The sequence below is a fragment of the Jaculus jaculus genome, chromosome 6 (genome assembly GCF_020740685.1).
Source record: "Jaculus jaculus isolate mJacJac1 chromosome 6, mJacJac1.mat.Y.cur, whole genome shotgun sequence".
Taxonomy (NCBI): Eukaryota; Metazoa; Chordata; class Mammalia; order Rodentia; family Dipodidae; genus Jaculus; species Jaculus jaculus.
Genome location: NC_059107.1, coordinates 119,970,372 through 119,995,012, shown reverse-complemented (window position 1 = coordinate 119,995,012; position 24,641 = coordinate 119,970,372). Strand labels below are relative to the sequence as shown.

The window sequence follows — 24,641 nt, the reverse complement described above, 5'->3', positions numbered from 1 at the left end:
TCAGTTGGTTAGTTGATTGAAAATGAGTCTCACTAAGTTCCCCAGGCTGGTGGTGAACCTGTCCTCTTAGATTTATAGTAAATGAACATAAAACCACAGTGATTGTTTGTGCAAGTTTATTTATGCATTAAGATGAATATAGTCACAAATTCTATTTCAATGAATCTTATTCCATGTAATCAGTTATATAGACCTGTGGCTTTAATGCTAATGATTTTTCCCTTCTCTCCTTGAGCTGTTGTAGCACACAGTGAAGAGTCTCCACTTCTGACAGCAGGCAAGATGAGTCAGCGGCCAGGGAAAGACGCTTCTCCAACACCAGCTAAAGACTCACACAGTCTCAGTCCAGCAAGCCCTCACAACCAGGGTGAGAAGTTGTGGCTTGGCTTTTCTTTGTTTGTTAAGGGGAAAAGAGAATGACATTTGGGTATACCATAAATTTTTCTTATTTGGTTTGATGAGGTTATTTTTGTTTGTTTTGTTTGGATCATTTGCAGTAACTTTAGAATGAACACAGTGTCCTTTATAGTTCTTTAATTTCCCTTACTCCCTCTAGCATACTTGGTTAGTTAATTCATTCTTCTAACTCGCAGACTCTCTCATTTTTGTTCTTATGGCTCCTTTACAATCATAAGCATCATTGAAAACTTCCAAGAGATTCTGCTTATGTGAATTCACCTGTTAATACTTGCTGTAATGTAAATTAAAGCTAAGAAATTTGAAAATATTTATGATTAATTGATTATAAATAAAAAATGTCAATATGGCTGGGCCCATTGGTGGTACATGCTTTAAATCCCAGGACTTGGAAGGCAAAGGTAGAAGGATTGTTGTGAGTTCAAGGCCAGCCTGGAACTTCAGCTTGAGCTAGAGTGAGACTCTATCTCAATAAAATTAAAAACAGAGGCCGGGTGTGGTGGCGCACGCCTTTAATCCCAGCACTCGGGAGGCAGAGGTAGGAGGATCGCCGAGAGTTCGAGGCCACCCTGAGACTACATAGTGAATTCCAGGTCAGCCTGAGCCAGAGTGAGACCCTACCTCGAAAAACCAAAAAAATAAAATAAAATAAAAAAATAAAAACAGAGGCCTGGAGAGATGGCTTAGCTGTTAAGCCCTTGCCTGTGAAGCCTAAGGACCCTGGTTTGAGGCTCAATTCCCCAGGACCCACGTTAGCCAGATGCACAAGGGGGCGCATGTGTCTAGAGTTCATTTGCAGTGGCTAGAAGCCGTGCCGCACCCATTCTCTCCCTCTCTCTCTCTCTCTCCCTCTCTCTCTCTCTCTCCCTCCCTCCCTCTTTCTCTCTCTCTCTCTGTTACTCTCAAATAAATAAATGAAAATGAACAAAAAAATTTTAAAAGGTCAATATGAATAATATGTTTACCTCATGTACCTTTCTTTATGTTCAAAACTTTTAAATTCCCCCCTGCTGTTTCGAGATACACAGTTAAATACTGTCAACAATAGTTATTCTACTACATCATAGAACATTTACTCTTTCATTGTCAGGCTGGGTTACATAGTGACACCTGTCTTCAAAAAATGTTTTAAAGAGTAATTCCCTTTTGAACCCTTGCGCTTTTCTTAGCTGCAAATCATTTTCTTTCAATATTTCCTCCCCCCTTCCAGCCATTAGTAATCCCCGTTCTCCATCTATTTCTATGAGATCAGTTCTTCTTAGCTTCTGCATGATTGCTTCTGTTCATTTCCATAGCAATAATATTTGTCTTTTGTGCTTGACTTGTTTCACTTGGCCTAATAACCTCTAGTTCCATTCACATTGCTGTGAGAGATTTAAGTTTTTATGGCTTGGTGTTCCATTGTGTATGATTTTCTTTTCCATCCATTCATCTGTCAACACAGGTTGAATCTGTGTCTCGGCCACTATGAGCAGTGTAAACATGGGAATACATGCAACTGTCACTTCAAATACTGACTCCCTTCATCGGAATATATACTCACTAGTGAAAATGCCAGGTCCTGAACATTTGCATTAAAACCTGTGGCCTCTACCATTTGATAGTTGTTACAGATCTGTTACCTGTATTGTCACATCTTTTGTGATGTGATGGCTTGTTTCAAGTGTATGAATAAAATCTGACCACACATATACAAGTATATAAATGTATATATATATCCTTCTGAGATAGTCCACCAAACCTTGACAAATAGTATTTTCTTAAATGTTGGTTGCAAAGTGACATCTAAATTTTCATTAATACACTTTATGAAGTTAAAGCCTACTGGTTGGGCTGGAGATATGGCTCAGCACTTAAGGCTTTGCATGCAAACCCTAATGACCTGAGTTTGATTCTCTAGTACCCATGTAAAGCCAAGTGCACAAAGTGCCACATGTATCTGGAGTATGTTTGCAGTGGCTAGAGGTCCTGACATGCCCGTGTTCCCTCCCTCCCTCTCTCTTGTCTGCTTGCAAGTAAAATAAAAAATTTTTAAAAAGCAAACCTATTGGTGTGCCAAGACTTAAAATTTTTTCTTACTATATTTATTTATTTGAGAGAGAGAGAGAGAGAGAGAGAGAGAGAGAGAGAGAGAGAGAGAGAAAGAAAGACACCACCAGGATCTCTTGCCTCTGCAAATGGACTCCCGGTGCATGTGTCACTTTGTTCATCTGGCTTTACATGGCTACTGGGAAATCAAACCCAGGCTGTCAGGCTTTGCAAGCAAGCCCTTTAACTGCTGAACCATCTCTCCAGCCCAGCTATGACTTTGAAATGGCTCTTTACTTATGCATGATTTTGTAACATTGTGTAATTTTGGGAAGGAAGTCTGTGTTCACAGATCTTACAAGTATTTCACCATTAAAAATATGCTAACAGTGTTTTATGCATTTATTCTCATGTTATCACAAATAAAATTCAATCTATGTGTAGAAAATGTTTAATATTATTTATTTGCCCATGAGAGAGAGGAGTGTGTGTGTGCATGTGTGTGTGTGAGAGAGAGAGAGAGAGAGAGAGGGAGAGAGAATGGGTACACATGGGCCACCAGCTACTGCAGACAAACTCCAGATGCATATGCCATTCTTGTGCATCTGACTTTTATGTGGGTACTGGGAAATCGAACCCAGGTCATTAGGCTTTGCAGGCAAGCACCATAACTGCTATGCCATCTTTCCAATCCCAATATTAAGATTCTTATTGCCTTCTCAGGGACATTTATAAGTGAAATATGTTATTTCACTGAGAGCATATGAATTCAGTGGCAGATACTGTCTGGTAACCCTGTCTTGGGTTCTGCTAAGTTGCCAGCAGTTTTACCTAACATTGCTTTTGCCCATCAGTGAAGATGTCAGCAAAATAGAAAAGTATTAGGAAACTAGTTCTGACCTTGGTTTTAAATGGCTCATGGTTCATACTTTCTAACTTACAAATCAGCTAAAAATGATGTCAGTTTTCCTGAGGCTGTTCCATAGCTGAAGTGGAAGACCTGCTTTCAGGCCCAAGAACTTGGATCTTGTGTTTTAAAGTTTATCTGAAACTGATTGTAGTGGTGCCCACATTTAGTCACAGCACTCTGGAGGCCGAGGTAGGAGGACCGCTGTGAGTTCGAGGCCACCCTACATAGTGAATTCATTCTGGGCTAGAGCAAGACCCTACCTTGAAATGTAAAATAAAATAAAAAATTGAAATTAAAAAGGTTAAAACCTGAAATAATCCCACTTTACCTGCCTTATTTTTAACTTAGTGTACTTTTAGTTACTCACTGAGTTGTAGTTAAAAATTATTCAATGGGAAAATCCAGAACTGAACAACTTTCAAGTTTTAAGGTATATTGCATTCTGATGATTGTGATTAAATCTTGCATGATCCTGCCCTATCCTTCTAAGGGACTTTATCTTTGTTCAGGGTATCCATACTGGATATAGTAAGTTATCACATGGCAGTGGGTTGGGGAAGGAGAGGGAGGGAGAGTAGAGAGAGAAAGCTGGGGCATGTTGGCAAGGTAGGAGGTGATGACATAGAAGGATTGTCCTGAGTTCAAGGCCAGTTTGGCATACAGAGTTTCACATCACTTTGGGTTAGAGTGAGACCCTACCTTGAAAAACCAAAAGAGAGATTGGGGGAGGGGTGTGAAGGAGGAGGAGGAAGAGGAAGAAGAGAGGCTTCTGACTTCTAAAGACTAGTAGCTCCAGGTAACATGCTTGGTATTTACAGATCTTGTGTGCTCCTTTGCATCTAGTCTCACATGGTTGCTGAGGAGTTGAGGAGGCTTGAACTCAGTTTGGCAGGCTTGCGAGCATGTGTCTTGAACCACTAAGCCACATCCCCATTCTCTCCTAATTGTGTTTCCCCCCCCCCCCCCGGGTTTTCGAGGTAGGGTCTCACTCTAGCCCAGGCTGACCTAGAATTCACTATGTAGTCTCAGGGTGGTCTTGAACTCACAGTGATCCTCATACTTTTGCCTGGATGCTGGGATTAAAGGTGTGTGCCACCATGCCCTGCTGTTTTTTTCTTTATTGTTATTATTAGATGATTTAATTTTTTTGTTTGTTTGATTTTCAAAGTAAGGTCATACTGTAGCTTCAAGCTGACCTGGAATTCACTGTGTAGTCTCAGGCTGGCTGCAAACACACAGCAATCCTCTTGCCTTTAAAGGCATGCAGTACCACATTCAGCCCAAATGCTTTAAATTTACTTAATGAGAAGTAAAACAAAAAGTATCAAAATAAAATTGAAACTCAATGGAAATAGTTAAATGTGTAGATATGTGCAAAAATAAGAGAAAGAAAAACAGAATGCCATAATACTGTCAGTAGTATTACCAATCAGAAGAGAAAATCAGGCTAGAAATAAATTTGAATTAGCAATTCCTAACAGAACATAAACAGGATTTTAAAATAACTCGTAAATAGATATTAATCCAATTAATCATAACATTTTAGTTCTTAAATAAGGTATAAATAACATTTACAATTGAGAGTAATTTTCATCCCTCTCAGGGGCCCCTTTCCAGTTTCCTGCCTTCTACCTTCCCTCATTCCCATATGGATATGTATACATATAAATTAGGAGCTGAGATCCAGATATGAGAACATGTAGATTTTTTTTTCCCCTGAGCCTGGGTTCCCTCACTTAATATGTTTTTTAGTTTCATCCATCTGTCTGAAAATTGTGTATTTTCTTTTTTTGTTATTACAATCCCATTGTATATATGTACCACATCTTCATCATCTATTTGTGTATTATTGATGGACATCTAGGTGATTGAATTCCCAGTTGTTGTGAATAGGGCAGCAATAAACATAGATGAACAAGTATCTCTACAGTAGGATATAGAGTCCTTTGAGTATATGCACAGGAATGGTTTAGCTGAGTTATGTGGAAGTTCTATTTTTAGCTTTCTGAGAAACATCCACACTGATTTCCATAATGAGTATACTAGTTTATGTCCTGCTTGCCCCCCCCCCCCAAGTGAATAAGGGCTTCTCTTTTCCCAATACCCTCTCCCTCGTTTTTTGTCATGAAAATCATTCTGACAAGGATGAGACAGCATCTCAGGGTAGTTTTAATTTTCATTCCCCTGGTGGCTAAGGATGCTGCTTGTTACCTTCCTGTTGCTAGGATAAAGCACCTGATCTTAAGCCAGCTGAAGGGAAGAAAGAAAGGTGTTTAGTTTAGCTTGCAGTCTCAAGGGAAGCTTCATGATGTCAGGGGAAAGCATAGTGTGGACAAAGTCTGGACATCACCTCTACCACAGCAGGTAGAAAACAGCAGCAGGGTACTACATTGAACTCTGGTAACAGGAATCTGACTAAAACCCCTGTTGTAGGCAGCTTCATATTGCTGGGCCCAACAACCAACCAGACACAGTTTATGGGAGGAAGGGATTTATTTCAAGCTTCAGATCCAGGGAGAAATCCCATCAATGGTGAAAGAAGCTGACTTTCTTTCATAGATCCAAGCAGAGAGAAACCACCAAACAGCCAACAAACACCAAAAGCAGCATGTAAGCACAGCCAGAGCTCAAAGTGCTCTCCACACACCTTTAGGTTGGAATTTAGATGTGTCCCCAAACATACCTTAGGGCTAGACTCCAGGATCTGCCCCCAGTGATATTGCCTCCAGCTGCTGGGGATTTAAGGTTGCTTAACCTTAATCAAAAATACCTGAGACTATGGGGGACATGCATTCACATTCAAATATCACAACTCCTAAGCCCACCCCCCAACAAAGTACCTCTTTCAGCAAGGTTCCACCTCCCAGATTGCTACCATTTGGGGAGACATAACATTCAAAACACTTGAGTTTATCCGATTGAAACCACAACATAGGTTGAACACTTTAAAATTTTTTATTGGCCATTTGTGTTTCTTCATTCAAGAACTGTTCTGTTTTTAGCCTGTATTTTTAATGGTTTACAAACTTTTCTTAAGGGTAAGTTTTCAAACATAAGTTTATAATATTAGCCTTAGAATCCACATTGAATTATATGTTAACACAATGTAGTTGATTGTAATCCCCTCCCATTACGGAACCCTTCCTCTTGCCAAGCAGTCCTTCCTTTGTTCTGGTGTCGCATCGTGAGCTTTTTTAGGTTTTCGAGGTAAAGTCTCACTCTGGCCCAGGCTGACCTGGAATTCACTATGTAGTCTCAGGGTGGCCTCGAACCCATGGCGATCCTCCTACCTCTGCCTCCTGAGTGCTAGGATTAAAGGCATGCGCCACCACGCCCAGCTCTGTCGCATCATTTTTGTCCTACTCTGTCCTCTGTGTCAAAATGTTCATGGACCCAGCATCATGCCAATCTTGTAGATGGAATGGATGTTCACTGTGGGGTCATAAATGTGCTAATCACGTCATATTTGAAGTACAGAGTCTCACATTGTTCCTCCTCATCCTGTGGCTTCTGTTATTCTCTTGTTTACATAATGTTTATTTGTCTTTGATACATGTGCTGAATCTGAAATCTAAACAAAGATACTTTCATAATGTAAAAAAAAAGAAATTAATCATTTTGCATCTATGTTATGTTTCTGTGGTTGATAAAATCCTAATAGTTAAAAAAAATTTTTTTTATTTATTTGAGAGAGAGAGATTGGGGGGGGAGGACGAATTGGCACACCAGGGCCTCCAGCCACTGCAAACAAATTCCAGACACAAGCACCACCTTGTGCAGCTGGCTTACATGGGTCCTGGAGAATTGAATCAAGGTCCTTTGGCTTTGTAGGCACACACCTTAAAAATGCCTTAAAGCTAGCCAGGCATGGTGGCCCGCACCTTTAATCCCAGCACTCAGGAGGCAGAGGTAGGAGGATCGCCATGAGTTTGAGGCTACTCTGAGACTACATGGTAAATTCCAGGTCAGCCTGGGCTAGAGTGAGACCCTACCTCAGGAAAACAAAGCAAAACAAAAAAACTGGGCTGGAGAGATGGCTTGGCGGTTAAGCGCTTGCCTGTGAAGCCTAAGGACCCCGGTTCGAGGCTCAGTTCCCCAGGTCCCACGTTAGCCAGATGCACAAGGGGGCGCACGCATCTGGAGTTCGTTTGCAGAGGCTGGAAGCCCTGGTGCGCCCATTCTCTCTCTCTATCTGTCTTTCTCTCTGTGTCTGTCTCTCTCAAATAAATAAATAAATAATTTTAAAAAAAACAACAAAAAAACCTTAAAGCCATCTCTCCAGTCAATGAATAATGGTGTTTATTTAGCATATCATATTGTTATAAAGATTTAAGATAATTTAATATATATTTTAAAAGCTTAGGACAGAGCCTGGAAGGTAATGACTCATAATAACTGAATAATAATTATATTAACAATAACCATAATTATTATTTTAACTAAAATGACAATATGTGGTTTGAAGATATACATTTCAGCCTATTATGCTATATTGTACCATCTTCTGGAAGTACACTTAGAATTTCTCTGGCATTCAGTGCCAGTCTTTGCTACATAGTGAGTTTTAGGCAAGTCTGGGCTACATGATACCATATCTCAAAAAAGAAAAAGAAAAAAAAAAAAAGAAAAACAGGTGGTATAGAGATGGCTCAGCAGTTAAATGTATTTGCTTGCAAAACCTGGTGGTCCAGGTTCATTTCCATAGTACTCAAATGAAGCCAGAAGCACCAAGTGGCACATGCATCTGGAATCTGCAGTGACAAAAGGCCCTGGTATGCCCATCATATACATTCCCTCCCCTCTCCCCTTGCAGATAAATAAACAAAACTAAAACCAAATAAAATTAAGAACTATAGCAGTGTTCCTTGCATCGTGATTTACATCTAATTGTTCTGGGGTGAGGTGAGGAACAGATAAATTAATATTTGTAGAGTGAGTTACATACTAGATACACTTGTTTGTTAAACTAAACCTGTTGACTTTTTGTAAAGCAAAGTATCTCCCTGTGGCTCACCTCTGAAGTTCTCTATCCCAGTTTTCAGGTTAGAAGTTTATTTGAAGTAAGATATTTCTGTTAGCTCTTGGTTCTGATTAAGTGACTGATAAGGAGATGAAACATGTCTAGAAAGCTTTGATAGGCCTACCATACCTTCTGAATGGAAAGAATTAGAGTTACAAAAATATACTGATAATAACAATAAAAGTTTAAGTCACTTTAAGTGCTTTTGTGTGCATTAACCCATGGAATTTTTGCAAGAACTTTATGTTATATAAGTCATTATTCTCTCTCTTTTTTGGTTTTTCGAGGTAGGGTCTCACTCTAGTCCAGGCTGACCTGGAATTCACCGTGTAGTCTCAGGGTGGCCTTGAACTCATGGCGGTTGTCCTACTTCTGCCTCCCAAGTGCTGGGGTTAAAATTGTGCACCACCACACCTGACTCATTTTATAAGGTAGGAAAATGAGCAGTTAGTAATGATAGCTTCCTTAGTAGGGGTAATTTCCTTGACCAAGTGTATACAGTTAGTATATAATAGAGCTAGAACTTGAACCTAGATACAGCTGGAGCTTGCTCATTTTAAATTTCAGTCTAATTTATATATTTTTGAAACTCTAGTATTCAAAAATGATTCTGGCTACTATGTCTTGACATAATCCTATTAGGCACATTTTTTCTGGGTAGTACTTAAGGGTATTATTGCTAGCTAATACAATATGAAATAACTTACAGTGTTAATAATTTTTTATCTTTTTTTAATATACTAGAGAAATTAAGCATATTTATATATTCATTTATGTTTGAATTATTAATAAGATAAAGATTATATTCTTAGAACATAAGATTTTTTAACATGAGTTAATGCATATAAAAGAAGTTGCCAAACATTATGCTTTTGGAAGTTCTTTTTGAGGGTTGGGGGTGGGTAGGATCTCACTATCTAGCCCAGGCTGACTTTGACTAGTCTTAGGTTCCACTTGCCTCAGCTGTCTAAGTGCTTGGGATTATAGGCTTGTGCCACTATGCCTGGCTTCAAACTTTATTCCAATGTAGTTATTCCATTTTTATATTGTTGTTAGAAATGTGAATAGGCCAGTTGGTCTGCATCCTTGATCCTTTTAATTTTGGCCACTCTAGTAGGTGGGTAGTGGAGTCATGGAGTATTCCTGGTTTGTTTTTCCTTTTTCCTAATGACTAATACTGATGGGTATCTTATATTATTGGCCACTTACATATCCTTTATGAAATGTTAGTTCATATTTAGCCCATTTAAATTGGTGTTGTATATTATTATTATTGAGTTTGAAGAGTCCTTTAATATATTTTAGTGTCATCCATTGATGTCTATGCATATGATGTTTTCTTCCAGTCTTGGCACGCCTTGTTGTTGTCTTCTTGGTTTCTTTGTCAGAGCAGATGTTTTTAATTTCAGTGAGCCCAGATTTATCATTTTTTTCTCTATGATTCGTGCTCTTTTTTTATATAAAGAAATCAACCCCCAAATTACAAAGAATATTTACTGTGATTTATTTTGCAGATGTAGTGTCAAGATGTCCCCTCCTCTTATTTGAGTTAGGGTCATATATCAGGTAGGCTATTCTCAAACTCAGTATGCATAACCTTGAACTCTTGACTGTCCTACCTCCACTTCTCAAATCCTGGGATCACACCTAGATGTATTTCCCTTTGTACTTTCTTTCTTACTGTCACTATTTAAAATTAGGTTTTCATCACTTTGTAGCTACACTACAAAATATTACAACCTACTAGTTGTAGGTACAACTGTTAGGACCATATATATCTACCGGTTCTTCTTTCTTGACAAAAGAACCAATTAAAAAATTATTTCCTAATGGGATGGAGAGATGGCTCAGCAGTTAAGGTGGTTGCCTGCAAGCCCAAGGACCCAAGTTTGATTCCCCAGTACCCATGTAAAGTCACATATCCAAGGAGGTGCATGTTCTGGAGTTTGTATGCAGTGGCTAGAGGCCCTGGTGCTCTAGCTCTCTCTCTCTCTTTGTCTATCTCTTCGTTTCTGTCTGCCCCCCTCAAAAAAATCAATAAGTAAATAAAATATTAAAGAATTTTTACATATTAAATTAGGATGTGATAAAGTATAGACTGGTTCATGTGGTCAGAGACAGAGGACACATGGATACTATAAAGTAGATCTCTGAGTGAAACAACATGAACAAAGAAGAATAGAAAATTCTGTAATATATACCATGTTCCATTATTCAAGTGTATGATTTAATGAATGGGCTAGAGGCTTGCCACCATTTGTGCATCTCCCATTCTCAGCAGTGACTTACCTATTGTCTGGAGCCATGGCCTATCTGGAAATCACCTGTGAGCTTTGCTTAGATACACACACAATTTACTACTCACTCAGAATCTCTAGGGTGAGGCCTATTAATGTATGTTTATAAAGGTTTCTAAGTGCATCCAGGGTAGCAACACTTGGACCTGCTAATGGAAACCAGCAACTCATAGCATCAACTGCAAGGTCCCTAACTTGTTTCACTCAAGGATCTTATGCATGCTTGATTTTACTCTTTCAGTCACCTTCTATTTCTCCTCAAACCCAGATAGATAGTGTACTTCACTGTTCCTCAGCCTGGTTTTTATTTATCCTGTCTGCCTTCTGTTGAGGAATGTTCTCTCTTATTCTGTTACTTTATTTTATTTTAAGCTTTAGAAACAGGTTTCATGTAGCCCACACTAGCTTCAAACAGCTGACCTTCAGCTCCTGTCTGCACCCCCCACCCCTCCAGTGCTGGAGTTACAAGTTTGCACTACCATGCCTGGCCTGAACATACAGTTTACATCTCGTCTCCTTTATAAGACTTTCTTAGATGATTCTATTTCCTAATTTTCAAAATTTCCCATGTCAGTACTTTGGGATCATAATGTACAACATTATATGGTTGTTGAAGTAGGATGTTTCCTAACCCAACAAATAGGCTTGCAGAGGAAGTTAGATGCCTGAAGGCACATGGCTAGTGAGTGAATAATTTGCTGTTCATTTAATATTTTTTTTACTCTTATTTTTTTTCTGTTTTCTAGCTGCTTCTCTTTTACGCCTAATTTTGATGTATTTAATCTTAACCTAGATGATCCTGAAGCAGTCCTTCAGCATTTGTAGTACAATATTTCCATCATCTTGGGATTTTTCTGTTTGTTTTTTTCTGCCTTGGGATTAGGGTATAAAGAAGAGCTTGAAACACTCAGACTCCCCTCACTTAACCCACACTCAACAAGATAATCGTATGTATTTTATGCTCACATCTTAATGGTGGGTTAGATTATTCCAAATATTGTATTTGGAATAAATATTTTTTTTCTCATCTATAGGCTGCTTATTAGTTTACTTCTTTATACCTTGAATTTTGGTGTTGCTGTGGTCTCAAGTAAGTTGAGGATTGTTTTGTGCTTGTTTAAGCTCAGTATATCCTAGTTGTCAAGGAAAACAGGTGAACTTGTTTTATCCCTTTTACTTTTGGTTTCTAAAAAGGGGAGTGCCAAAGGAATGTGGAGACTGGATTAGAGCTCAATTTATTGGGAAGATGCCCCATCCCTTGAGGATCATGCTTGACACTATTTATTATCAAGCTTTGTGGTGTGCTGTAACGTGTAGCTAACCTTTAATTCTTTGTTGGAAGAAGTTGCTTGCCTGCTTTTATTTTTAAGAGACATCTCTTTAAAAAAAAAAAAAATTTCAGTAGAGAGAGAGAATGAGAAGGAATGGGTGCACCAGGGCCTCTTGTCACTGCAAATAAACCTCAAATGCATGCACCAATTTGCGCAGCTGGCTTTACATGGGTACTGGGGAATTGAACCCCAGACTGGCAGGCTTTGCAAACAAGGGCCTTTAACCATTGAGCCATCTCTCTAGCCCAGGAGACATCTGTTAAATATGTATCTTTGAGACTAAAAGTTCCTGGGGCTGGTGACGTAGCTCAGTTGCTAGAGTATCTCACTAGAATGCATCTGGGTTTGATCCCCAGCACTGCATAAATCAGGTGTGATTGCACATGCCTCTAATCCCAGCATTTGGAAAATGGAAGCAGGATGTTGGAGATTCAAGGCCATCCTCAAGTACACAGTGAGTTTTGAGGCCAGCCGTGGATGCATGAGACCCTATATCAAAAATAAATAAACAAATAAATAATAAAGAGGAGGATGTGTATCTCAGTCCGGCTTTAAACTCATTTTATAGTAGAGGATACTCTTGAACGTGTCCCACCTCTGTCTCTTTGGTACTAGGACCAAAACACACACAGCTCAAACTATTTTTTAAATTTATTTATTTAGGGGGAGAGAGAATATGAATATGGATATGGATATGGATGTACCAGACCTCTAGCACTGCAGATAAACTCTAGATGCATGCACCATCTTGTGCATCTGTCTTTACATGGGTCCTGAGGAATTGAACCTGGGTCCTTCGCCTTTGTAGGCAACTGCCTTAATCACTAAGCCATCCCTCCAGCCCCTCAAGCCAATTTCTAAATGTTTAAAGTTGAACTGTTTAAGCTGGGCTGGTGGCACACACTTTTAATCCCAGCACTTGGGAAGCAGAGGTAGGAAGACTGCCATGAGTTCAAAGCCACTCTGAGACTACATAGTGAGTTCCAGATCAGCCTGAGCTAGAGTGAGACCCTACCTCAAAAAACCCACACCCAAAAAAAATGTTGAACTGTTTACAGTAAAAAATTTTTCTTGATTATCAGTTTTATCAAAATTAACTTAGACTAGGCTAGTATTGTATCTTTGTTATCCCTTAGTAAATTCTCTTAGACCTTCATTTGACTCTGGCAGCATTGAAAATGATGTGAATCTATATCCACAGCCAGTAGCAAACATCAAGGTAAAGGATGATTTCCTCTGAAGCAGTAATAGTGTAAAGATGTCTTGGATTCCCCAAGGTGACTGTTAGACGTTGCTAATATAATGTCAGGTAAATAACACACAACACAGTATTTTCATTTATGTGGTTTACAGGTAAAGAGAGACTTAGAAGTCACTTTGTTCCATGAATCAAAGTAGGTCCTCCTTTCTTGGTAAGATACTTCTAGTCCAGTTCTGAACATATATTGGACTGGAAACATGTAACAGATATGTTCTTGAACATATGTATTACAATTCATGAGAATTGTTTTGCCTAAAAGGGACTTGACTTTCCTCCCTCCACTCTCCATCTTTGATTTCTCTCCCTAAATGTCATGCTTTGGTTTGTAGCCATAACTTGGATTTAGAAATAGTATTTCTACTGCTTGTGCTACCTTTCTTCTGAGTTTTTGAGGCCTCAATTCATCAAATTATCAAGTTACTCAGCAAGAGATGATTGTTTTCTGTTTTGAGATTTCTGGTGTTTGATCACAGTTGCTTTGTAGAGAGCTATGGAAGTGCCTATTAAATAATGAAGGAAATCATATTTTGAAAATTATGGAAGTAGGAACAAAACTTCTAAAATGCCTCTTTTAAAATGCTATAGTCCTATGCTTAGCTGCTTCAGTGTCCCTATTGGGGAAGCTGAAATACTGTGAATATATTTACTGAAAAGTAAGAATTCATTCTTACTCCAGCTTGATTTAAGCATTGTTGCAAGATGACAAGAATTGCCTTGTTTTTACTCTTGCCAGATGTTTTAAATTTCTTTTTTAAAATCAAAGCAGAAGGGTGAGCATTGAGAATAGTAACATATATTTTTCCTGAACAAATTATTTTTATGTATTTATAACTTAAGATAATATTATGCTGAAGGATGGCCTAATCTTAGCCCTTTTCTCATGGGAATTAACGTCCTTTGTTTTGGAAGTCTGAGAGGCTGCAATCTTCTTGTCAAGAGTGGCCAAGGGGCTTTAGCTGTATGATTAGCTGTTCTTGTTTCTATTTTCTTACATGAGAAATGTAGAGTTTGCTCTCTGTATTTTGAATAAACATATAATAAAACTTACATCATAATTGATCAAGTAGTAGTTGCATGGCTTCAGGGAGAACAGAAATAATAGTTTTAAAGAAAATTTTGTGTCTGTTAATTCTTGTAACTTTGATCTTATATAAATTTCATTTCAGAATGAAACTGGAATTTTAGCAAATTTATCTCTCTGCATATAAAGGAAGGATATTCATGACATATTGACAAATGTCCCCTGAGGTGAATTGGATTTCCAAGGGTCTCCTCTGTCAAGTTGGTTTTAATGTAGCTTGCTTGGTGTGTAGTGTTTTGCTAGAATGCAAGAAAAAACCAAACTTGATAGTCTCAATTCCTGCCTTGGGATATATAGGAAAAACTAAGTAGGGAAACATGAAAATAAATCAAAATGAATTTTGCCTTGTTGAGAATGAAAAGTACTAGATAAGATGCTTTAAAGTTTTACTTTTAAAGTGGAAGGAGTCTCATTATTGAGAATGTGGGACCCAGAGACAATGAGCTCTAGAATCAGCATTTGTGCTGCCTGGCATCTGCTCCATCCTGAAGGGCCTACGCGTGGGTTTTACCAAGGAAAAGAGAATGTGACCTATTCATGATAGAAATTTGGATCCAATATTTTCCTTATAAAGTTAGGGGGCCTGAAGGCCAGCATGAATCAGTTAATAAGTTGAAAAACAAGTTGCAGAAGGATAATCTGTATGCTTGCTTGTATAAGTCTTGTGCTAGGTAATATAGAGGAGGAGCAAACCGTCCTTTTGAAATTTTAAACACAAGCACATATATATGGGATTCATGATTCAGGATTCATGGTATGTGGCAAAACCAACCTTTGTTTTAGTTTACAATGATCTTGGGTTATAGTAGGCACAGGTGCCTAGAAGAACTGACACATCCTCTTTGGAAGAGAACGTCTTAAGCACACTCCTCTAAGAAGTACATAGAATCCTATTAAGTGTTAGTAACATGGGGCTGGGGAGATGGCTCAGCAGTTAGTTAAAGGTTCTTTCTTGCAAAGCCATATGGCCTAGGTTTGATTACTCAGTACCCACATAGAGTCAGCTGTGTAAAGGGGGAGCATGTGTCTGGAGTTCATTTGTGGTGGTGAGAGGCCCTGGCGTTTCTCTCTTTCTCTCTCATTTCTGTCTCTTTCAAATAAGTAAATATTTTTTAAAAAACACACAGTTAAAACAATAAGAAAGTACCATATGTACTTATTAAAAATCCAAAACATGGGCTGGAGGGATAGCTTAGCAGTTAAAGGATTAACAGTAAATCCTTATAAATCTCCTACTCTCCAGATGTATAAAGTCTGTACCAGTTGTTACTGTCAGCCATACACTTAGCTTAATGAGCAAGAAGCAATATGAAAAGGAAGGAATAATACTGAGAACCATTCAGAAAATTGATGAAAAGTTCTTAAGGAATACACAGTATTCCTCAAGAGGAAATTTGTAAGATAGTCCTAGTGCCCACACTTGACAAGGAATACTGAAAAGTAATGAATTCTTTAACTTAGGAAAATAGAATAAACCCAAAATACACAGAAGATAGGAAATAATAAATAGACTAAGTTAGAGACTAGGTATAATCGAGAGCTATTGGGTAAGATAATATTGGTTCACAAAGGTTAACTAAAGTTATTAAACCTTTGGCAAGCTTAAGGAAAAGAAATAGTAGGAAAGAAAAGGGCAACACACACACACACACACACACACACACACACACACACACACACACGCACACAGAGGCAAATGTTTAAGCCAGTGGCCTAATAAGAAGGAAGAAAGGGATAGAAAGATGGCTTAGTGATTAAGGTGCTTGTCTGTAATGCCAAAGGACCCCAGGTTCTATTCCCCAGGACCCATGTAAGCCAGTTGCATAAGGTGGTACATGTTTCTGGAGTTTGTTTGCAGTGGCTGGAGGCCCTGGCAAGCACATTCTCTCTCTGTCTCAAGTAAAAAAAATAAAAAATAAATAAATATCCCTCAAATATATATAATTTTTGGTTTTTGAGGTAGGGTCTCACTCTAGCCCAGGCTGACCTGGAATTCATTATGTAGACTCAGTGTGGCCTCAAACTCATGGCAATCCTCCTGCCTGTGCCTCCAAGTGCTGGGATTAAAGGTGTGCACCACCACAACAGGCTATAAATATAGTTTTATTAAAATAGATAATATGGATTTTTTTTCTTTTAAAACAAGATGTTGAATCCTAGACTGGCCTCAAACTTACTGTATGGCTGAAGATGATCTTGAACTTCTGATTCTCCTGCTTCCACTTAATGCTAGGATTATTTTGCCCAGTTTATGTAGTGCTGATGATTAAATCCAGGACTACATGCATGCTAGCCAATCATTACATCAATCAAGCTACATTCCCAACCTGAAATGAACTCACCCAATAATAGAAAATGTAGAAAATTTGGTGACTTTTTGCAGGGATGTGTGTGTAGGCATGTTCTTGAGTGGGTAGGTGATGTGTGCATGTGTGTGTGGAGGCCAGTAGACAACTGTGTGTGTTGTTCTGAGGAATGATATCTACTCACTTTTCTTTTTCTCTTCTTTCTTTCCTCCGCTCCCTACCCCCAGACAGAGTCATTAGACTGGAGCTCACCAATTAGACTAGAGTGGCTGGAGTCACAGGCTAGGCTAGACCCATTGGCCATAGATCATCCTGTCTCCCCCTTGCAGTGCCGGAATTAAAATCATGCATCAATGCACCTGGCATTTTTCATGGGTTCTAGATTGAATTTGGGTCTTCATGCTTGCAAGGCAAACAATTCACTGACTGAGCTATCTCCCCAGCCCCAGATGGCTTTCAATCATCATTAAAAATATCCTAACCAGTAATGTCAGTTGTTTATCAAAGAAAATAAGAGGCCCAGATGAATTTTTAAGCAAATTTTACCAAAAGTAAGGGAATAAAAGAATTTCAATCTCACATTCATATTAACTTTTATTCTAAATTGCAATCCTTTCCTATGGCACACACATGTCATATTTGAATTTGAATTGAAAATTATTTTTTTCTTATGTAGTTGTGAGGGACTTTCTTGATGGTTATATGACCTTTTTAATGAACAATTTCCATTCATATACACAAAAATAGACTTTTGTGAATAGTTTTCAAAAGCTAAGCCCCTTGTTACACATATAGATTTTGTACTAAGTCTCTTGAGTTGTAGTGAACTTTTTCTTTTTGAGGAAGAGTCTCACTTTAGCCCAGGCTGACCAGGAACTCACTTTGTAGTTCCAGACTGGTCTCTTAACTCACAGTGATTCTCCTACTTCTGCCTCCCAACTGCTGGGATAACAGGCATGCACCACTTGGGCCGGAGAGATGGTTTAGTGTTTAAGGCATTTGCTTGTAAAGCCAAAGGATCCCAGTTTGATTCTCCAGTACTCACTTAAGCCAGATGCACAAGGGGGCACATGCATCTGGAGTTCATTTGCAGTGGCTGGAAGCCCTGGCACACCCGTTCTCTCTCTCTCTCTCCCCCCACCCCTTCTTTCCCTCTCTGAAATAAATATGTTTAAATTAAAATAAAAGGCATGCACCACCATAGTGAGAGAAAAATTTACTCCCTCCATCCCCTGTGCTGAGGACTGAACCCCAGGCCTTGTGCTCACTAGGCAAGTGCTCATCCACTGAGATGATCCCCAACCCCCCAGTTTGTGGGAAGCCATGCTGGCTTTATCAGGCTTTGCTGTGTCAGCTACTGTGGGAAGCCTTGCTGGCTTTATCAGGCTTTGCTGTGTCAGCTTGTTTACTGCTTTTGTATCCTAATTGTCTGTGCATGAGCACATGATGTTATCCTAACATGGCTGCTCACCTATCCCGATTGGGTGATGCATAGTCAGCTGATGAGACTTAAGCCAATCAGACGACACTGCACAATCATCTGACCACTAGTATATAAGCTTGGGGCTCTGTAGGGTCAGGGTCCTTCTCTCTTTCAGTCTGGAGCTCCCAATAAAGTGTGCTTGAAAAGAATCCTGTTGTTGTTGTTCTTCCTGCTGGCGGGAGGGGCGCAACACCAGTTCACTTGTAATGAACATGTACTTGTGCATATTGAAAAGTAAAAGCAGAAACTAAGGACAATAGGTTCACAGCTTTTTTTGTGCCTAACATAGTTCCTAACTGGACCTAGCACATAGTAAGTGCTCACTAACGTTTTATTGAGTTACCATGTATATGTATATAAATTTATTAGAACTTTTTTTCACAGGAAAATACTACCTTATACTCGATGCATTAATTATAGGTACATGGGCAAAAAATGCTATCTAGTCTAAATTTATCTTAGACTATTTTATTTTAATTTTGTTTGTGTTCTTGTACTTTAATGTTGAACATACTTAATATTGGTAATGAAGGAAATGCAGGGAAATAAGATTGTTTTGTATATTTTTCTTTTAAATATATTTATTTAGGGCCTGGAGAAATGGCTTAGCATTTAAAGCACTTGCCTGCAACGCCTAAGGACCCATGTTTGCCTCTCCAGATCCCACTTAAGCTAGATGCACAAAGGTGAGGCAAGCACAAGGTTGCACATGCCCACTAGGTGGCCCAAGTGTCTGGCATTTCACAGTGGTGGCTGAGGCCCTAGTGCACCAATTCTCACTCTCTTTCTCTCCTTCCCCCCCATAAAAAAAGAAAAAAATTATTTAGGGCTGGAGAGATGGCTTAGCAGTTAAGGCATTTGCCTGTGAGTCCCAAGGACCCAGGTTTAATTCTCCAGAACCCACGTAAGCCAGATACACATGGTGGCGCATGCATCTGAAGTTCATTTGCAGTGGCTTCTAGAGTCCCTGGTATATCCATTCTCTCTCCTCTTACTCTTGTTCTTTCTAGATCTCTTTCTCTATGTGTCTCTCAAATAAATAAAAATACATATTAAAAATATTTATCTACTTATTTGAGGGTGTGCGTGTGTATGAATAAGTACACCAGGGCCTCTTGCAATTGCAAATAAATGGCAGATGCTTGCACTACTTTTTGTGTTTGGGGAATTGAACCCAGACATATGAGTTTACAAGCAAGCCCTTGTAACTTCTGAGCTATCTCTCTAGCCCTTGCTTTGTATAATATTCAAACCATATATGCAATGATATTTTACTAACTGTAGCTAAGAACCTACATTGCTGTTAATAGATAAAATTGACCAAGCGTCTTTTGGTTGTTTATTATATATCCTTTGACGCCTATAATTATCATCGTGGGATTCAAGGTTAATATGTATTTTTAACTCAAAATACTTCTTTCTTAATTTAGTCTAGTGTATTTTCTCAAGTGTGCATATGGTACTTAAAATAAGTTAAATGGATTTGTCAAGTATCAGGTTTTAGATTATTAAGATTATATATAATTATTATTATAATACTGTCTTTCATATTTTTTTAAAAGTAAAGGTGGTGTAGAGTTTGTCCAGGTAGCCTATTATAGTAGTAAGACGAGACTGAAGTACTTTCTCTAGTCCTAATATTTTTGTACTATGGAAAGAGAAATTAAGATGGGTCATTTTCTGAGTCTGTAGCAGAGGATCTTTTTATTATGTCCTTTTATGACACTGGCCTTGCTTGAGTGACTGTTAATTTAATGTGGAAGAGCCTCAAGACCAGAGAGAATGTATGTACTCAGTCTCATTTTTGGCAAAGTGTTACTAAAATTTTATAATTATTTGACACATTAGCTTGCAATTGCTTATGTCAGTTTTTAAACTTAGACTATGAACCTCAGTAAGAAATGTTTAATTATCACTACCCAAAATATAATATATACACACACACACACATATAAAACCTAAAGTAAATAATTCATGAAACAACTCACCCTTTCATATCAGAGTATTTTACATTGGGATATATTTACTTTTTTTTGTCTTTTCTGAGGTAGAGTCTCACTGTAGCTCAGGCTAACCTAGAACTCACTCTGTAATCCCAGGCTGGCCTTGAACTCACAGCAATCCTACTGTCTCTGCCCCCTAAATTGTAGGATTAAAGGCATTCACCATCACACAGGTCTCTAATCTATTTAGATTTTAAAGCACTGTTTGTGATGCATCAAATTGATCTTTCAACTTCCCAGTGGTGGTGATTTGTATATTAAAGAGCAGTTCTGGTAAGTACACTTAAAAAGCGTATCTATTTTTTATTTTTACTTATTTATTTTCAAGCAGAAAGACCAGAGGAAGGGAAAGATGGAAGGGAGGGAGGGAGGTAGGGTAGATAGAGAAAGAGAGAGTGAGGAAGGAAGGGAGGGAGGGGACCAGGCCTCTTGCCACTGCAAATGAACTTCAGCTGCATGTGCCATTTAGTACATCTAGCTAAATTTATGTAGGAACTGGAGAATTGAGCCTGGGCCCACAGGCTTTGCAAGCAGCACCTTTAACCAGAGTCATCTTCTTAGCCCCAAAGTATGTCTTATCTTTATAATAAGTGCCTCATCCAATAACTTTCCAAAGTATTATGATAATCTTAAGATGCATTTTTTTTTCTACTTGAACCTGTTTTCATGCACAGGTGAAATTAAAGAAATAGTATACACAAATACTACAAGACTATGTTTTAAGAGCATTTAGTTTTTCCTGTCACTTTTGCAGGAGTTAAATGTACCCAGAATGACACAGACAAATGATACAGGTTTTCAATACTATTATTCAAGCTTTTAGCTTAATTTCATCCTTAGTTTGAATTTGAAATAAATACCCATAGTAATTATTAGTAATTCTAAAATTAATTTGTCACAAGATATATAAAGTATTTTAAAGATGTATCTTTGGGGATGGAGGGATGACTCAGTGGTTAAGGTGCTTGCCTGCAAAGCCAAACAACCTGGGTTCAATTCCCCAGTACCCATGTAAAGCCAGGTGCACAAAGTGGTACATGTGTCTGGAGAATCCATTTTCAGTGGCTGGAGGCCCCTGTGTGCCTGCTCACTCTCTTTCTCTCTGTCTCTCTCTCTGTGTCTCTGCTTACAAATAAATAAATAAACAACATATATCTTTGGTTCTTTAGAGCAGTAAACTTAGATTTTAGTTTTAAATGAATGATGTCTGTGTTACAAACATTAGACATCTAAGTCAGGTTTACATTCATTTATAAACTAAGATAGAACAAACTCACACTGAAGCCAGCCTCAGACCAGTGTAGAAAGCACTGATCTAGTTGGGTAAAGAAGAGGCAATATTGGGCTGGAGGGATAGATTGGCAGTTAAGGCGCTTGCCTGCAAGACCTTAGGATCCAGGTTCAACTCCCCAGGACCCCTGTAAGCCAGATGCACAAGGTGGCACATGCTTCTGGAGTTTGTTTACAGTAGCTGAAGGCTCTGGTGTGCCCATACACACACACACACACACACACACACACACACACACACACACACACTCCCCCCCCCCTCTCTCTCTCCTTCCCCCTTGCTCAAATAAATAAAATAAATAAAAGACTTAAAGAAAGAAGAGTCAGTACTGCCTGGAAAAGGTAATCTGAACAGTCTTGGAATTGTACTTTGATTTTGATCTAATAAGGGTCTTGTGGTTTAGATATAAAATGACTTCAAAGGCATATGTGTTAAGGAGTTGGGATCCAAGTGCTTTAGCTTCTTGAAAATTAATGCCTTGATGAATTTATAGCTGTTGAGTGATTACTAAGGATGGATCAAGGTCTTTGAAGGATGTATCTGGTCCTCAGGTTTTTCCTTCTTGTCTTTTCTTCCTGGCTGCTATGAGGTGAGCAGCTGTTGCCACAAGCTCTTGCCATCATGATGTTTTTGCCTCACAACATACCCTTAGCAATGGAGCAAGCCAAACACGGATCTCTGAAACCCTGAGACAAAAAAGACTTTTCTCCTTTTAAATAGTTTGTTGTCAGGTAGTTTGGTCACAAGGATAAAAAGCTGACTAATGCAAGTTTTCTGTGGAAAGAGTTGGGCAGGGTCATCATTGCTTGTGGTTTGATACTGGACACCTGGCAGGACTGTGGTCAGGAGAAGTGTTTTGTCCTTTTCAATTCATGATATCCTGTCACTGATAGGTAAAAAGCAGGACACCTTATTGTATTGAAAGCATTCTCTGCTGATTCAAATATAAGGTTGAGGAAAGAGACAAAACTTTAGCATAAAATATAGCAAGATAGGCCAAGGTCAGAGAGCTTGGGCAGAGCTTACCCAAGCAGTTTGCCTTGTAAGATGAAGCGGTGACTGGGGACTTTTGGATGATGCAGCTCTTGTATTTTGCATCCTGTCCTTGCATCCCCTGCATTCTTGATTCATTACCACTTTTTGCCACAGCCTTTCTCAACTGGTGTCCTGTGACAGAAGTAAGCCTATAGGAAATTATTGAAGTGACTATTTTCCCTTTCAAAAAAAAAAAAAGACATAGTACATGGTTGGAGACATTTATAGAAGCTTGGTAGATAATTCATCCTGAACCAGGATGTTTTAGTGCATTAGGCTTAGTTCTGCCTTAGGAGCTCAAGTGAGAAGGCTACACTAGAGAATTCTTCCAAAACATGTATGGGAGAACAAAAGAAATAAAAATATCATGAAAAGTAAAAACTTGAAGCCTGCTATATGTAAAAATCTCTTTAGTATACCTGAAACATAATTGCTGGATTGACTGGGGTAGGATCTACAAATTAGGTGTGTTCTCCCTCAGGGTTTGAAGGCATTGCTTGTTGTTGGCCTACCCCCTTATAGCTGATATTAATAGTCCATCTCACTCCTGAGCCAGAGTGACTGGTGCTAGGAATGGTGTGCAAAAGGACTGTTGCAGTCAGCTTCATGTTATCAGAAAATACCCAGCCAAGAGCAGCTTGTGGGATGAAAGTGTTTATTTTGGCTTAAAAACTCAAGGGTGAGCTCCATGATGGCAAGGGCAGAAGGTGGACATCACCTTCTGGCCAACAGCAGGTAGACAACAACAGGAGGAGAGTGTGCCAAATACTGGCAAGGGGGAGCTGACTATAACAACCATAAGCCCTCCCCCAACAACACATTGCTTCTAGGAAGCTCCAGTTCCCAAACTGCCATCAGTTGGACACACATGTTTATGGGGGACAAGTGAATTAAACCACCATAGGACTATGTCATATAAAGAAGGTTGGTGCTTAACTTTTATCACCACTGATTTGTGTGGGCTTCCTTGAATTTACAAAACCATAATTACTTGTTCATCTCAGGTTTTAAGTGTCAAATGTATGTTGCTGGTACATCTCTACCTACTCCTGGGTCAATACTTCGGGGATTTATTCCCATACTCACTTATGCTTTGAGTTTTAGCAGAAAACACTTTAGTATGTCAGTAATTTCATTTTGCTGTTTTAAGTTGGAACCTTTGTAGAGTTTACCTACAATACTAAAATATAGATATATAGTTCTTACATTCTATGGACAAGAAATGGAGACTCAGAGAAATTACATAAATTGCTCGATTGCGTGCATTTAGAGTAAAACTGAGAATTAAACCCAGACCGTTTAATTTTAGCTCCTCCTGTAGCCATTATAGGAGAATGCCTGTTGTGATACTGTATGTTCTTTATGTTTGAAAAAGATATGTACCATTGTGGGAGCTAATTACAATTATTTCTCTGTTATTTGCAGTTAATAGTAACTTGCATGTTAGGAAGTTTTTACTGATATTTTTCATACATGGAGACAATATAGTTTTTTCCTAATACCCCCTTTCTTTTGTTCCTCTTCCCTGACCCCTTAGTAATTTTCATTTTTTTAAAATTTTTATTTATTTATTTATTTATTTGAGGGCACAGAGAGAAAGACAGAGGGAGAGAGAATGGGCGCGCCAGGGCTTCCAGCCTCTGCAAACGAACTCCAGACGCGTGCGCCCCCTTGTGCATCTGACTAATGTGGGATCTGGGGAACCGAGCCTCAAACCGGGGTCCTTAGGCTTCACAGGCAAGCGCTTAACCGCTAAGCCATCTCTCCAGCCCTAGTAATTTTCATTTTATGTCACAGAAAAAAAGCAATACAAAAACTCCTAGACCACAAACCTGTTGCATTTAAGGGATTAACTGTAAATTTACTTTCTCTTTAATTTAAAAATGCCTTTGCCTAAGCAAAATGTCATTATATAGGAAGGTAGGTTTTTAAGCATCTTTTCTAGTAAGAAATACTCTTGGACTATATGGGTTGATGATTTTTCTTTTTTTTTTAAGAATAGAAAACCAGCCTTGAAGTCTCTACACATAGTGTGAAAGAAAGAAACTGGATCTTAGGGTGAAACATTAACTAGCCTATAATTGAAAGTATTGTCATTCAGCTGAGTGGGTGGATTCCAGGTTGGAAGTAAGAACTGTGACCTGAGAATAGCCCTAAGGTAGGTAAGGTAACTGGGTT

At 38.8% G+C, this 24,641-nt stretch overlaps 1 protein-coding gene across 12 annotated transcripts in view; it reads left to right on the top strand.

The window, feature by feature from the left end:
- Nucleotides 1–24,641, top strand: part of Osbpl8 (oxysterol binding protein like 8) — a 229,757-nt gene that overhangs the window by 138,011 nt on the left and 67,105 nt on the right. For 8 of the 12 annotated variants that reach the window (XM_045151710.1, XM_045151707.1, XM_045151715.1 and 5 more), the window contains one exon: nucleotides 236–367. In XM_045151710.1, coding sequence (XP_045007645.1) covers nucleotides 236–367 — 132 coding nt within the window. The remainder of the gene's footprint in view (nucleotides 1–235; nucleotides 368–24,641) is intronic. The other 4 variants (XM_045151711.1, XM_045151709.1, XM_004650127.3 and 1 more) reach the window with 1 other exon arrangement.